Source organism: Rattus rattus, chromosome 4 (genome assembly GCF_011064425.1).
Source record: "Rattus rattus isolate New Zealand chromosome 4, Rrattus_CSIRO_v1, whole genome shotgun sequence".
Lineage (NCBI taxonomy): Eukaryota > Metazoa > Chordata > Mammalia > Rodentia > Muridae > Rattus > Rattus rattus.
In genome coordinates, this window is record NC_046157.1 from 139070940 (window position 1) to 139087512 (window position 16573).

The 16573-nt window shown below is 38.8% G+C and overlaps 2 protein-coding genes across 13 annotated transcripts in view; one reads left to right on the top strand and one right to left on the bottom strand.

The window, feature by feature from the left end:
• Pikfyve (phosphoinositide kinase, FYVE-type zinc finger containing) overlaps nt 1-16573 on the top strand; it is an 82435-nt gene that overhangs the window by 7642 nt on the left and 58220 nt on the right. For 11 of the 12 annotated variants that reach the window (XM_032901252.1, XM_032901253.1, XM_032901251.1 and 8 more), the window contains 4 exons: nt 1173-1291; nt 2675-2846; nt 7161-7368; nt 8862-8951. In XM_032901252.1, coding sequence (XP_032757143.1) covers nt 1173-1291; nt 2675-2846; nt 7161-7368; nt 8862-8951 — 589 coding nt within the window. Of the gene's footprint in view, nt 1-1172; nt 1292-2674; nt 2847-7160; nt 7369-8861; nt 8952-16573 lie in introns of those variants that run through there. The other variant, XM_032901256.1, reaches the window with a different exon arrangement.
• On the bottom strand, nt 1544-2034 carry LOC116899463 (60S ribosomal protein L29-like). Its single transcript, XM_032901261.1, has one exon. It carries the CDS (start codon nt 2012-2014, stop codon nt 1544-1546), a length of 471 nt encoding a protein of 156 aa, XP_032757152.1. The 5' UTR covers nt 2015-2034.

The following is a 16573-nucleotide window of genomic DNA, read 5'->3' on the forward strand; positions in this document are numbered from 1 at the left end:
TCAAAGCCATAGTATATGATGCTTCTTCCACTATACATTGAAACCTATGATAAATTTGGCCAAGAGATTAATGTCAGTAATGCTAAATTAGCACAGTTGTAACTAGAGGTATAATCAAGTCATATGAATGTGACCTGTTTCTCTTGAATAAGACAAATGTTAATATTTTCCAACTCAGTGACTGAGGATAACCGAAACCATGGGAGTAAAACTGAGATAGGAGGAATTATGTAACTTAGGGGAACTCTACAGGTTGTTAGGTTAATGTGCTTCAATTAATAAGGACTCTGTTTTTGTTGTTGTTGTTTTGTTTTTTCTTTTTGGCAAGCCACCTTAATCTGTGATTTTGAAACTGCTGAGCCAGGAATAAATAGAAACTTCACTTGAGATTTTCACCTAAAATAAGAATAGGTGAAAACTATAGTAGTTTAATGTTCCATTCTGGTCACAAAGCTAAAAATTGGGCTTGTTTTATTAATATATTTGCTTTCGTATTGTCACTTCAAGTGTAAGTGATCTCTTCCAGTGCAGAATTGCAGAATTGAGGAGGTGGTAGGTATGTGTGTGTGGGGGGGAGTTCGGGTGATGCTTTGGCTTCATTGGCATATTTTGTCATCCAAATGTCCTGTAAAGGCTGAGGGATCTTTGAAAGGTTGGTCTGTCAAGTTTCTTTCTGATGATCTGCTCTAGAACTGAACAGTTTGGTCCTATTGCTTACCTATTTGACTTTTGGGGTCAAGTTAAATTAACTCTCTCGGATTGCTGCTTCTTCTGCTCATGTCTACGAGGTATTTATTATTTATTTGGTTGGGGATAAAGTGTGCAGGAAATAATGAATTCTGGACATGTAAGCGATGCGATGCTTCCATTTCAAAATCACCAATTATTTCAGATAGTTCTTACATAACACTTTTTAAGTACATGTAAAATAGTGGTTTATATGTAATACATACTTTCAGCAATAAGTTACTCTTGATAAAAATGTTTCAATTCTCAGTCAGTATTAATGGCTGGGAGAACGCATATATGCTAACAATGGAGATGATTTGTATTATCACACACACACACACACACACACACACACACACACACACACACACACACACAGGCTGCTTGATATAGTTACTAAAACTATTAAAACAATTATTTTCTTTTAAAATTACCCGACTCAGACTCCAGAAGGAAAGCAGAACCAGCCTGTGGAGGTCATGACCCACGTACAGCTGTCCAGCTTCGAAGCCTCAGCACAGTGTTGAAACGCCTCAAGGAAATCATGGAAGGAAAAAGCCAGGTATTGCAGGGAAGCCTTGGGAAATTTTTTTATTAAGCACTCATGGAGATCATGCCATGGGATACTGTCACTTAAGTCAAACTTTATTACTTCCTCTGATTGTGAATATCAGAGTTTTACATATAAATTCTTTTTTTTTTCTTGTCTCAAGTTTATTTGTAAAAACAGCATAGGACACTGGTCATCTGCACATAGTGTGTAGGTGGGTGTGTCATAGCAGTCCGTCTGTCTTCACACTGGCAGGAGTCTTTTCTATGTGGCCTTTACAGGGGCCTGGGCACCCTTGGGAGCCTGGGCTGGAGCTTTGGCCTGGGCCTCAGCTGGAGCTTTGGCCTCTGCCTTGGTTCGAACCTTGGGCTTTGGTTGGCAGAGCCTACGACCCTTGGCCATGTAGCTTCGAGTCTTCTTCCCAAGCTTGGGGTGAGCCATGAAAACCAGATGGCTGAGTTTGCAGCTGGAGCTCTTTGGCATCTTGGGCTTGACGGCCGGAGGCTTCATGAGGACCTTGATGGCCTCTGCTCGTGCACTCACGGCCTTGGCAGTGTTGGCCTGCATCATCGTCAGGCCTTTCTTGTTGTGCTTCTTGGCAAAGCGCATGTTCCTCAGAAACTTGGGGTCGACCCCCTTAAGAAATTCATATCTTTGTGACCGGGGTTTCTTGATGCCATTTCTGTGCCATTTGCGGGACTGGTTGTGTGTGGTGTGGTTCTTGGATTTGGCCATGTCTGCACGGTAAGCCGCGGCTCTACATATAAATTCTTAATTTTGTTTTATTTTCTGTGTAATCTATTTTTTCTTCTTTGTCTTTTTTATATTTTGTTCTAGTGTTAGTTTATTAGGCCAAGGTTAGCACATATTCTTTAGCAAGCTTTATTATTTTTGTTCATAAATATGGTTCCAGTTTCCTTTTGTCCTTATAGATGTCTAGTTGAACCCAGCACATTGTTTTTAGAAAGCCCTTTCAGTGGTTGCATTGTAACTCATAAATCCATAGACATGCAAGTATGCCACTCTGTCCTGTGTCCTTGTACTAATACTCTGTCTAAAGTTACTGTAGCTTTAGCCTGAGTTCGGAGAGCAGGTGATATAAGTCCAGATTTTCTTCAACATTGTCTTGATCTTTCTTCTTTTTTCTGGGACAGGTTTCTCTGTGTAACCTTGGCTGTCCTGGAACTCACTCTGCTGGCCCTGAACTCAGAAATCTGCCTGTCTCTGCCTCCCAAGTGCTGGGATTCAAGGCACTCACCACCACCCAGCTCTGTCTTGGTCATTCTGACCTTTTGCATTCCGTCTGAAGTTTAGAACTAGCTTGTCATCTGCTAAATACAGCTTCTAAGATTTCATTTGTCTTTAAGAAGCCATCACACATTTTTGTTGTTGTAGGACAGTGATCTGAAGCAGTATTGGATGCCAGATAGCCAGTGTAAAGAGTGCTATGACTGCAGCGAAAAGTTTACCACCTTTAGGCGCAGACACCATTGCAGACTGTGTGGGCAGATTTTTTGCAGTCGTTGTTGTAATCAAGAAATCCCTGGAAAATTTATGGGCTATACAGGTAAGTGCATTTCTTCTATAGTTGTTATATTTAAAAGTCAAATTATGAAGTAGTTAAATAGAAGGCCAATATTTTAGACATTTTTTTATTTTGGGCTTTATATCTAATGTAAGTGGGGTATAATAGCAAGAAAGAGATAGACAGCTTTGATTTTTAAGAACTTTATGCTTGAATAATAAAGGAGATGAGAATGCTTATAAGTAACTAGAGTAAAAATTTAGATATTATAAAAATCTATAGTATGATTAGTGATTATTAAATAAGATAATGTATTTTTTTTTTAAGATTTTTATTTATTTTATGTATGTGAGTACACTGACACTGTCTTCAGACACACCAGAAGAGGGCATCATGTCCTATTACAGATGGTTATGAGCCACCATGTGGTTGCTGGAATTTGAACTCAGGACCTCTGGAAGAGCAGTCAGTGCTCTTAACCACTGAGCCATCTCTCCAGCCTGATGATGCAGATTTTAAATTTATGTTCTATAGAATTTTTATTTACAAAGTAAAGGTTGCCCTGACTTATAGTATACTTTGGCAAATTGTATTCTATTTATATTCTTTGATTGGGAATGTAGCGAAATTCTGGTAATGAAGAAAGTTTAAGGACGCTGACCAATGGGGAATAGATTTATGCATGGTTTGGGAATGGAAGGAGGAACTATCTTGACCATACTCTCTTCCCTTCTTAGTCGTGTAGGCCCTGGCAGCTTAAGATTTTATTTACTTATTTATTTGTTTGTTTCTTTGTAGTTCTGGTGTCAAACCCAGAGCCTTTTGCATTTAGGTGATCACTGTCCCACCGAGTTATGTCCTCAGTTCAAGAGAATGTGCTTAACATATTTCTTATGTTATTTTAGTTATTGTAAAGATCTTCCTTATTGTTTGTTTTTAATCAAAGGTGCTGTAGAGTTCATAATCTCATAATCATCTACCTAGATTATGACCATACTTTTTTTAAACAATAGTCTTTTCCTATTACTTTTTCCCTATCTTGAATTCACTTTTCATACTTGAGTTGACATTTCGTTTGCTAGTTTGATCATACAGGGTGTGTCACACTGATTGTTGTCTGCCTTCATATGCGGCTCTCTGCCTAAAGTTTGAGCCTCTTGGTATCTTAGCTTAGCAAGCACCAAGGTAACAGGAAGTAAGCCTTATGGCAGCAGCAGCTGCTCCTGCTCCTGCTCCTGCTCCTGCTCCTGCTCCTGCTCCTGCTCCTGCTCCTGCTCCTGCTCCTGCTCCTGCTCCTGCTCCTGCTCCTGCTCCTGCTCCTGCTCCTGCTCCTGCTCCTGCTCCTGCTCCTGCTCCTGCTCCTCCTCCTCCTCCTCCTCCTCTTCTTCCTCTTCCTCCTCTTCCTCCTCCTTCTCCTTCTCCTTCTCAAAATTGCTTTATTCTGGTATTGCTGTGGGATCAAACTCAGCCTTGTCCATAGAGGTAACTACATTTGTACAGTTCATGAGCTGGGGATCTGATTCTATTAAGAATATCTAGAATCATTTTCTTATGTTTGCCTGTTCTATCACTTCTTTTGGTCTTCTTATTACTATTAGAAATACTAATGGCTTTATTTTTTTAATTTCTTTTAAGATTTATTTGTCTCTTATTTTATGTGTACGAGTGTTTTGCTTGCAAGTATGTATGTGTACCAGTTGTGTACCTAGTGTTCACTGAAGTCAGAAGAGGATCCCCAGAAACTGGAGTCACAGATGGTGCTGGGAGTTGAATCTGGATCCTCTTCAAGAGCAACAAGTCCTCTTAACCACTGAGCCATCTCTCCAGCCCTTTCTATAATGGTTTAAGTTGAATGTAATTAGAGAACCAGTTTCAGAAATTTCAAAGCTAATCCCGAAAATGTATCCCTAAGATGTTGTGTCTATAAAACTCTTCCTGCCCTGAATCTTTTAAACTGAATCTGTATCTGTCAGGTGTCTCTACAGAAGTGGGTGGGGTGACAAATGTACCTGTAGTCAGGAATCAGCTCAAGTGCTTGTGCAGTCTGAAGTTATCAGTGTTAGTCAGCAGGGTGCAACAGATTCTCTTGCTTTTGTAAACTTTAATCTTTGTACTTGAGGCCTTAGTGATTTGATCAGAGTATTACTCTGGATGGTAATCTGCTGCTTGTTAATAGCACTGGAAAAACACAAAACCAAATGAGCTTCATCTCCAGTGTTTGACCAAAACTTTGATTAGGCATACTGAACCTTCAGTTTGGCTCTTGCAGATGGAAAATGAAGGCTGGATACAATTACACATTTAGTCCTTGAATACATATAAAAGCCTAGAATTTTGATACGCAGAAAAATCAGTTGGTTGGCCTGGTGTGGTGGCACATGCCTTTAAGCACAACATTCAAGAGCAGGTGGGTCTCTCTGAGTTTAAGGCCAGCCTAGTCTATGTAGTGAGACATTGTCTCAAAAAAAAAAAATCAATGAATTTTATACAGAATCAATAAAAATCAAGGTGCTGTTGTTGTGATAATAGTAATATCTGTATTTACTTCATGTAGTTTTTAATTACATGCATCAGTTGCCTCCAGTGAACTATAAATTTTGTAATGGCGAGGACAAGTCTCATCAATTTTTGTGTGCTGTTACACAATTTAGGCATGTAGTTCAGTAGTCCTTTGCTGATGAGTAAACATTCTTCATGAATGAGAGTGGTGGATGAGGCTTGGCTCTGTTTCTTGTTTGATAATTTTATTCTTAATAGTTGACTTGTTAAGGGAGTTTATCCTTTATGGTTTGCTTTTATTTCACTATGTAAATTTCTTTTAGTTTTATTCCTGTATATCATATTGTATATAAAACCATTTTCCACTAGTTTTAAAAACTGTGTACTAGTAGATGGAGGAAATCCTACAAGACCCTTGCTGAGACGAAGAACCATGTGGCTGCTGAGAGGGGGAATCAGTCTTTTCCAGAGACAGGCCTCGTGATAGCTTATCAAATCCCAAATGTTCAGCTCTAAACACATGAACACTGGGGACGTAGGATGAAGTGGAGAGAGGGAGGATTGGAACTGATGTGAATACAGTGCTAAACTATGCAATTCTCAAGGGTTTTTAATTTAAAAATGCACTATTCTGAAGACCATTCTTCAGGGCTTCATTACAGAGACCTAAATATTATTCCCAACCTACTTGTTGCCTAGGGAAAACAAGTTGCTCCTGTTGTGTTGGTTATTTAGTATATGGAAATCTTTTTTTCATTGAAAGAGGAATCTTGTAAAAGTAACTTATTCTCTGGTTGTAATTGTCTGTCTGTGAGAGTTACTGCCTCTGTCTGCTAACCTAGGCCTAGTCCTGGAAGTTTTTAGCTTCTGTACAATCTTAGCCCTAGAATGTTTTCAGCCTCTGACACTTCTGACTAAGTTTACCCTTTCCCTTGTTCCTTCTGAATTCTAGCTGGTTGGTTCAACTCAGCTGTTGTGGCTTGAACAACTCTTCCAGCTGACTTACTCAGTCTGGCTTTTCTCTCTGCCTCTGAACTGTTCTGCTTGGCCTCAAACTAAATAGAAATCTTTTCTAATTTTCTGGTTCCTTTTCATTCTCTTCCTTGATCTGTCTTTGCCTGTGTCTAGCTTCTTCTCTCTTTAATCTGTCTCTGTAAAACTCCTAGGAAACAGCCTCCTCTCTCTGCTGCTCTACTCTCCCTCTCAACTCTACTGCACTGCTCTCTACAAACTCTACTGTATTCCTGTACTCTCTTCCTCCTGTGCTGTCTGTCTGTCTCTCCCTTAAGTATCTTCCCTTTCCTCTCTCTTCTCATGGGAGTTGGGCATATCCTATTCTGTCAAATCTTTCTCTGATTTGTCACTTTTTCTGCCACTCAGTTAGATAACACTTTCAAACATGGGTGCTTCCTTCTACAAACTAAATCTGCCTTCATTGTTTGGGATTAAAGGTGAACACTAAGTCTTTATTCCAGTCAGAGGGATTAAAGGTATATGCTAAGGGTTGAACCATACTCTAACTAGAAACAGATTCCTGTAATGGGATCCATCAACTCTCATAGATCCCTTACTGCATGAATACAATGTTGAAAAAGTATTCTTGCAGCCATAGTTTTATGTTACTATTCTGGGTCAAGTTTTCTTACCCATTACACATATTTGAAGTAATAGGGCTACTTGGATGAGTATTATTTACTGTAATAATCTAACATGTACAGCAGAGTCAAGGATTTCACTTATTTAAAATGTCTTTTTGATAGTCTTTATTTGAGGATACTCCTTTTATTAAAGTACATATTAACAAAGATTTAAAATATTTTATTAAGTAATATATTTCCTTATTACTTTTCCTCCTAGGAGACCTCCGGGCATGCACATACTGTAGAAAAATAGCCTTAAGTTACGCTCATTCCACAGACAGTAATTCCATTGGGGAGGACTTGAATGCTCTTTCAGATTCAACTTGCTCTGTGTCTATACTTGATCCAAGTGAACCTCGGACCCCTGTTGGGAGTAGGAAAGCCAGTCGTAACATCTTCTTAGAGGATGACTTAGCCTGGCAAAGGTACTGTAACGTGAATATAAGTTGATTTCAACGTGAGTCCTGTGACCTTCTTTTTCATTAACATTCTTTTCCTTATATGCAGATTTACAGTCTTTCCAGTTCATGGAGAGGAGAATCTTAGATGTTTGTATTAACAGCATTCAAATATAAGCGCATAAGAAGAGAGCTTTTATCCCTTTCTTATTTACTCTTCTGTTGAAACCAAGAACAAATGCTCGGCCTGTGCACGTCCTTGCCATATTTGCTGACTTGGCAACAGAAGTCATTGCTGCTAATTCCTAGTGTAGTCTTCTTTGAGAAAGGAGAGCATTCCTCTAAAATCTGGATTTGTTTGCAAATTCAGTTAATCATTTTCTTTCCTTCTAAAGGAGTTTTTGACGTGTTTATGTCTGAAGATGTTTTGCTGGCAGATTGTAGATATATACACACCTCTTTTCAAGTTAACTAGAATTGTTTATATTGGAATATTAGGTTCATCAGTTTCTGAAATTTTCTTTAGTGGACCCCTTCACAGACATGCCTGGAGATTATCTCAGTGGTCATTGGCAGCTAAGATTAACAGTGATAAACATAAAATTTATAATAATGGTTTCCTTGGGATTAGGGAAAAGGATGGTTCTGGGTAAGGGAACACAGGCACTTGAAGATGGTGGTAGTGGAGCTTTTCTTGAGTTGCTTGATGGTTCTTTTGATGCTTGTAACACCACAGTTATACCTTACATTTTATTATTTAAGTGATTCTGTATTTACTTCAAAAATATGAAGATTAGATTTTTTTTTTAGCTTTTTAATTGTTTTAGTTAGCAGTGCTTTTTATTTGTGTGTGGTCCAGTTGTTTGAACACAGAATTGACTAGTAAGATTTAGTGAAACATCTGAGAGACAGAAGATAGACTTCGAAGCTAGAGTACTAGTTCAGTTTTAGGCTCCGTGTTAATAGCTTCATATTCCATTAAGTCATCACATCCTTTTGGTAGGAAATAATCTTTTTTTTTTGGCAGATGTGGGTGATGGAGTTTGGGAAGATTAAGTAATGAACCTGAGGCCACGCAGCTAGTGAGAGATGGAGCTGCACTTGGACCTCGGTCTGTCCGACTCCGTGGCCTTTGCTGCTCTTGTGGTTGTGGGGACAGAGGATATTTGAATGCAGAGTTTTGCTTTTTACTCAGATCACTTTCATCGTGTCTATATGAAATGGAAATGAGTTTTACAAGTCACCTATCCAACAAACTTTGAGTTTTATTGAGATTCAGTACACATTTTGTTTGTTTTTCTATGGTCAGGTTGGCCGTGAACTGTCAGAGATCTGCCTGCCTCTGTTTCCTAACTGCTGGGATTAAGGGTGTGCTCTGACACTGCCTAGAGAAACTGCACTTTTTGCCTCAAATAAAGTGAGCATATAATTTTATTGTTGTAGGGAGAATAATTTGCTTTTAAATGTTAAAGCACTTATTATAGCCCCACGTGACTCCAGTATTTTAATTTTCTTTATAGTTTGATTCATCCGGATTCCTCGAGTAGTGCTCTTTCAACAAGACTTGTATCTGTTCAAGAGGATGCTGGGAAGTCTCCTGCTCGAAACAGGTAAATGCCAGTAAAGAAACTACCATGTCTGACTTTTATTTATGTCCCTAGTAATGAGAACAGACAAGCAAAATGGTGAGACTGTTTCAAAGTTCTGTTAGGTTATGTTTCCCTTTTTGGTAGCTCTTTCAGATATTTTCTGATGATGTCAGACACTGGAGCCTATCCTCTGTCTTCTAGTTTAGTATGATGGCCTGAAGGATGTAAGAAAATGAGCCATATAGGCATTCCTGTGAAAATGTGCACCAAGAAAACAGAATGGCAGATCCTTAAGAGGGAGGAATAGAAGAGGTCCAATTTGCTGCACTAGAGTGTGTCACAAGCATGAGTGGACAAGATGTTTTAATCCATTCCAAGATGAGGAACTATTGGAATTAAAGAAAATTTAACTGCTCTGTGAAACTTGAAAATTTTAAGAATAGAGAAATAAATGCTTATATAGTCTCCATTAAGACATACTTAACTTATGTTTTGCCTATTTATTTTGACACATTTTTATTTGACACATTTTATATAATGCATACTTTAAAAAAATCATTCAATAGAGTGATTTTAGCCCTGAGTTTGATTATTTTCTCCCATTTACTTCTTTTGTGTCTGTTTCCTTCTTTTTGTTCTAGAGCTTCAGATGTGCTTTTGAAAAGTTGCTAGTATGCTCCAATTTCTTTGTGAAGGTTCTTACTGCTATGGACTTTCCTTTTAGCACTGCTTTTATTATGTGCCATACGTTTGGGTGTGTTGTGCCTTCATTTTCATTGAATTCTGGAAGTCTTTCATTTCCTCCTTACTTCTTCCCTGAGCCAGTGTCATTCAGTAGACAGTTGTTCAGTTTCCAGGGGTCTGTAGGTTCTCTGTTGTGTCTGTGCTTGAAGTCCAGCTTTAATCCATGGTGGGCTGATAAGATACAAGGGGTTATTTCAGTTTTCTTGTATCTGTTGTTGCTGACTTTCTGATTGGACTATATGGTCAATTTTGGAGAAGTTTCTGTGAGATGCTGAGAAGAAGAAGGTATATTGTATTTGGGTGAAATAGTCTATAGATATCTGTAAGTCCATTTGATTTCTTAACTCTGTTGCTTTTATTATTTCTCAGCTTTGTTTTTGTCTTGATGACCTGTTCATGGGTGAGAGTGGGGTGTTGAAGTCTCCCACTATTAATGTGTGTGGTTCAAAGTGTGATTTAAGTCTTAGTAACTTTTTCTTTTTTGAATGTGGGTACTCTTTCATTTGGTGCATAGATGTTCAGATGTTGAGATGTCATCTTGGTGGACTTTTTTCTTCAATGAGTATAAAGTGTTCTTCCTTATGTCTCTTGATTAATTTTGGTTGAAAGTCTATTTTATTAGACATTAGAATAGCTATTCCAGCTTTTTCATGGGATCCATTTGCTTGGAAAACTTACCCTTTTACTCTGAGGTGATATTTATCAGTCGCTGAGGTGTATTTCTTGTGTGCAGCAGAGTGTTGTGTCCTGGTTTTGGTTTTTGTATCCATTTCTGTTAGTCTGTTTTTTTTTTTTTTTAAATTGGGGAATTGAGTCCATTGGTATGCACGCTTCCCTTTCTTTGGTTTGCTGGTGTGGGGGTTATTTTCTGTGTTTTCTTGGGTGTAGTTAGCCTCTTTGGGTTTGAGTTTTCCTTCTAATATCTGTTGTAGGACTGGATTTGTGGATAGATATTGTTTAAATTTGGATTTGTCATGGAATATCTTGCAATCCTGTATAATAAAAGGGCTTCTGGTGGTGGTGTTACCATCCCTAGTGTCAAGCTGTACTACAGAGCAATAATAAAAGCCATATGGTATTGACATAAGAACTGACCGGTTGATCAGAGGAATAGAATCAAAGACCCAGATATAAGCCCATACACCTATGGACACTTGATTTTTGACAAGCCCAAGCCATACAATGGACAAAAGGAATCATCTTCAACAAATGGTGCTGGACTAACTGGATGTTTGCATGAAAAAGAATGCACATAAATCTGTATTTATTACCCTGCACAACACTCAAGTCCAAGTGGATCAAAGACCTAACATACCAAACATAAAACCAGATATACCAAATCTAATAGAACAGAGAGTGAGGAAACGTTTTGAATGCATTGGCACAGGAGACAACTTCCTGAACAGAACACTAGTAGCTCAGGCACTAAGATCAACAATTAATAAATGGGACCTCATGAAACTGAAAAGCTTCTGTAAGGCAAATGGCATCCATTAATAGGACAAAATGGCAGCCTCCATATTGGGAAAAGATCATCACCAACCCTACATCCGACAGAGGACTAATATCTAAAATATATAATGAACTAAAGAAATTAGACACCATCAAACCCAATTAAAAAGGGGAGGAATCTTGAGTGGCCAAGAAGCACTTAAAGAGATGTTCAGTGTCCTTAGTCACCAGGGAAATGCAAGTCAAATGACTCTAAGAGTCCTTCTTTCACCTGTCAGAGTGGACAAGATCAAAAACTCAAGTGACAGCACAAGATAGTGAGGATGTGTGGAGCAGGAAGAACACTCCTCCATTGCTGGTGGGAGTGCAAACTTGTACAACCACTTTGGAAATCAATTTGGTAGTTTCTCAGAAAATTGGGACTAGTTCTACCTCTAGACCAGCTATATTACTGGGCATATACCAAAAATTGCCCCACCATAGCACAAGGACACTTGCATAACTATGTTCATAGCAGCTTTATTCATAGTGGCCAGAAACTGGAAACAACCTAGATGTCCTTCAACTGAAGAATGGATAAAGAAATGTGGTACATTTACACAATGGAATACTACTCAGCTATTAAAAACAAAATCATTATGAGATCTGCAGGCAAATGGATGGAATTAGAAGAAATCATCCTGAGTACGGTAACCCAGAAACAGAAAGACATACACGGTATGTACTCACTTATAAGTGGACATTAGCCATGAAGCACAGGATAAATGTGCTATAATCCACAGACTCAAAGAAGCTAAGTAACAAGGACAGCCCAAGGGAGGATGCTTGAATTTCACTCAGAAGGGGAAATAAAATAGACACTGGAGGTGGAAGGAGGAAGGGAACTGGATAGGAGAGGTGGTTGGGGATTAGGTGTGGGGAGCAGGGGTGGGAGTGGGCTGGGAAAGAAAATGGAAATTGATTGTGGTGTATTTCTGAGACAAGCTGGAGACCTGGGACAGGGAGGGTTCCAGGAGTCTATGGGGGTGACCCTAGTTGAGAGTCCTAGTAGCTGGGATATAGAGACTGAAATGCTACCTCCTATAGCTAGTTGGGACTTCTAGTGGAGGGAGGTGGGGACACCAACCACCTGCAAAACTTTTGACCCAAAATTTGTTTGCTTATATGATGTGCAGGGTTAAAGATAGAACAGAGATTAAGGGAATGGGCAACCAATTTCTGACCCAACTTGAAACCCATCCCATGGGAAAGAGCCAACCTCTGACATTATTAATGGTACTATGCTATGCTTTCATACAGGAGTCTAGGATGACTGTCTCCTGTGAGATTGCTAAGGACCAGGGTTGGCCTGGAGAGGGGTTCTGAGGAAGGGGTGTTAGAGAGTGGCAAAAGAATGACTTGAAAGTCAAATCATGGGTACAAGCTGATGGCCCATGTTCTGTTTGAGACAGTTTTCTCTGGAGATCTCCAGGCAGCTCATCCATACAGCTCAGCTTTTTCAGATCAATGTGCAGTCCTTTATTTACATATCAATTCAGTTATTTATTCCAGGTTCCCTTTGATTATCCCACGAATCAACGTTCCATGACCCCATTCTCCTGATTGTTAGAAAAAGACAGCAAGCACATTTTTTTTTTAATATTATGAATAAATTCACAGATCTGCCTGCCTTTGTAAGCCAGATGATAAGCTAGCTGGGTGGGATCTCCCTCTGAGATCAGCCACTGCTATTATGGCTGGGCCTAACCTCACTCTGTCTCAGGCTGACTTGGAACTCGGGAATCTGCCTGCCTTTGTATCTGTCTACCTTTGTATCTTTCCAATAAGATGGCTCACAGTGTAGCTGCCTCTGCTCTTTAGGTCTGTGAAACTTCTTGTACATATTGCATCTTTATATTTTGTATAGTTGTTTGTCTTTTAATTTTTTGACACTGTTGTTTGCAGAGCATAAGGACTTAACTTTAAATGGATTGTGTCTTTGGTGTTCTGTCTGGACAGCTAACATATCCAAGGCAATCTAGGTGTTCTGTGATATTGTCAAGGTGTTTTTAGTCTTATATTTTACATTTTGTGTCCTTTGGTTTCATTTATTTCATTGGTCACATTGACTTATCTTTTTGCTAAGATTATGTCATTTATAAGGGACATGTTGTTTGAGGTTGCAGTGTTTCATCAGTTTTAGCTTTTTTCTGACTATTGCCCTGAAGTTAACAAAATGGTGGTGTTTTTCTCTAATTCAATCAGTCCTTGTGTGATTATTATATGACATTCTAGTCTATAAAGTCTTTCTCTTGTTGGAGAATTAAGTAGGGGTATTTGGAGGATGAAATGCTTATTTATTTATTTTGTTTGTAAGGAAGTCTGATCTCTCCAGTGAGTGCATTAAAGGATATAGAGAGTAGAAGCAGGTATAGCAGCCAGCAGTCCAGGCTGGAGAATATGCTTAGATCATCACTGAAGTGAGGGAGGGACATGAACACATGAGAAGAGGACACATTCTAGATGCATGTTGGTTGTACACATAATAGGATTTGCTAATCAGTGGAATGTAGGCTAAACAAGAAAGGACACCAAAGATGTCTTAAGGCTTTTTGACCCCAGCAGCTTAAGTGTGGCACTGCCGTTTATTGAAATGAGGGCGGAAGCTGGAGACGTGACAGTTTGATTTTAGACATGTGACAGTTTGATTTTAGACATGTGACAGTTTGATTTAGACATGTTGACTTTGAGATAACATCCAAGAGAGATGTCGGATAAGACAGGTTTAGAGCAGTGAATGGTGTAAAGCTATGGTTCAGCTCAACAGGAAAGAGACTGTGATTGGAGGGGAAATAGAACCAAGCCTTGAGATTGGGAAAGTACAGAGGAGCAGGAAGAGGAGACTGAGCTGGAGAGGCTAGAGAGGTGAGGCACGTCTAGGAGGGTTTTGTGTTAGCTGCCAAATGGAAAAAGGTGTTCAGTGAGGGAAGAGTTAATAATTAAGTAAGATGAATTAAAGCCCTGCATTGACTTTCAAATCGCACTGATGACCATAATAGACAGTCTTGGTGGGTTGTTCATCTAACAGAAGAATTGGGGATGGGAGTTTTGCTGTAAAGAGGAGGGAAATGCACCAGAGGGAGGTAGAGCTGAGGCAGGTTTTAAAAGGTCAGATACACCACAGTGTTCTCATCAGCATGTGCACAGGTTCCAGTTTGCTGGTTTGTATGCCTCCCTGTGATTGAGTTGATGCGAAGATTGCTGGAGGCCTTCAGGATATAGAATTGAGTCAGTAAATGCTGTCTTAATAAAGTTCAGTTAGCATCCTTGCCATAGCATATTTACTAGAACTTTTGACAGCAAAGTTAACTAATTTTCTTTTATTCTTGATGCTACTATATTAGAGTGCATTCAGGAATTAATGTTACAGAATTAGGCAGCATGAATAAATATACTCGTTGTGGAGTAGGCTTAAATTAGTTGAATAAGGTACAGTGACAGGTTTTCACTGAAAGAAAATGTCAAGAAGTGAGTGGTGATATTAGCTATGTTAAACTTGTGAGTGATTTCTTATTTTAAAGTGATTTTGTCTTTACAATGCACAGAGAGTGAATTTTCATCTGAGACTTATGATTTTGAATGGGACCTCTTATTATTAGAGGACTGACTTTAGATGAATTTCTTTAACCATGATTATTATTATTAAGTTTTTCCAAGAGAGGGTTTCTTTGTTTAGCCTTGACTGACTACTACTTGCTCTGTTGGCCTCGAACTCACAGAGATCTACTGCCTCCCAAGGGCTGGAATTAAAGGCATGTGCCATCATGCTCAACTTTATCTCTGATTCTTGATTTAAAACTTATTTTACATTTACCCAATGTGGTGATGGCACATGCTTTTAATCTCAGCCCTTGGGAGGCAGAGGCAGGCAGATCTCTGAGTTTGAGGTCAGCCTGAACTACAGAGCAAGTTCTAGGACAGACAGAGCAAATGGAGAAACCCTGTCTCGAAAATTAAAACAAAACAAAAAACTAAAAGTTTAAGATTTACACATTTATTATTATTACTTGTATGTGTATATGCACATGCTACAGCACACATGAAGATGAGAGAGTAACATGGTAGCATGTGGGTTCCAAGGTTTGAATGCAGGTCATCAGGTTTTACTTTTACCCACTGAGCCACCCTACTGGCTCCTGATTCTTGTTTTTTTTTTTTTAACCCCTAATGTGTAAAATGGAGCTGGTAATACTTACTCTACAGAATGTGTGAGGATTAAGTGAAAAAGTGTATGGATTGTCCCAGAAACGAGTTATGTAGTGTGTCTTAGTGTTTTAGTGCTGTGAAGAGACACTATGACCAAGGCGACATTTATAAAGGACAACATTTATTTGGGTCTAGCTTACAGGTTCAGAGGTGCAGTCCATTATCAAGGTGAGGAGAAGCAGGGCAGCATCCAGGCAGGCATGGCTCTGGAGAAGGAGCTGAGAGCTCTACATCACATTCTGTAGGCAGATAGAAGAAGACTGGCTCCTCAGACAGCTAGGAGGAAGCTCTCTCAAAGCCCACCCTCCTATTGACACACTTCCTCCAACAAGGCCACACCTCCTAAGAGAATCACTCCCCGGGCCAAGCATGTTCAAACTACTGCATGGTGTCTAGTGAAGTTTCTGTTCATCTTTTATGTTGAAGCGGAAGTTTGATTTCATTTTTGTTCTTTTTGTTGTTTTTAACCAAATCTCCAATTATATTAAAAACGAATAAAGCTTGATATTGATATATGATATATGTTGTGATATAAATCATATGATAGCTTTGCATAGAGGCAAAATTAAGGATACATGTGAATACTTATATAATGAGAGGAAACAGATTTTCTATGACTTTTTTTAACTGATGAAATAAATTTATTTAATATTTGAACACAATATAGCCCTATTAATGAGAAGAAAAAGAATTCTTTCTTGAGTCATAACATTCTGCTTACTTGGGGTTCATGATCAGAGTTCCTATCAGATGAATTGCAGGATGTTCGTCTACAAAACTGATTCTTCTTAGTTCTGGGCTATTTGAAAACAGCAGCGGGCTGGTTTGGCATTCAGACCATATTTATTCTAACCCAGATATGCAAGATTATTTTTTGTATACAGTTGTTATTTTTTATTTTTCTAGAAAAATGACTTTCCAGTATTTTCTTACAAGCAGAGTTTGTGTGTGTTTCCTTTGAAATACTACTAATATGCAAACCATATAAATGTTTTTCTCATAATATTTAAACTGTTCAATTTTTAAAAAAAAATATTTACTTATTATGACACTGTAGGTGTCTTCAGACACACCAAATCTCATTGCAGATGGTTGTGAGCCACCATGTGGTTGCCAGGATTTGAACTTAGGACTCTGTAAGAGCAGTCAGTGCTCTTAACCACTGAGCCATCTCTCCAGCCCCAGTTCAAGTTTTTAAAGTC

Bases quoted from the DNA above. Each gene is read 5' to 3' on its own strand.
- LOC116899463 (XM_032901261.1), bottom strand. From the start codon at position 2,014: ATGGCCAAATCCAAGAACCACACCACACACAACCAGTCCCGCAAATGG.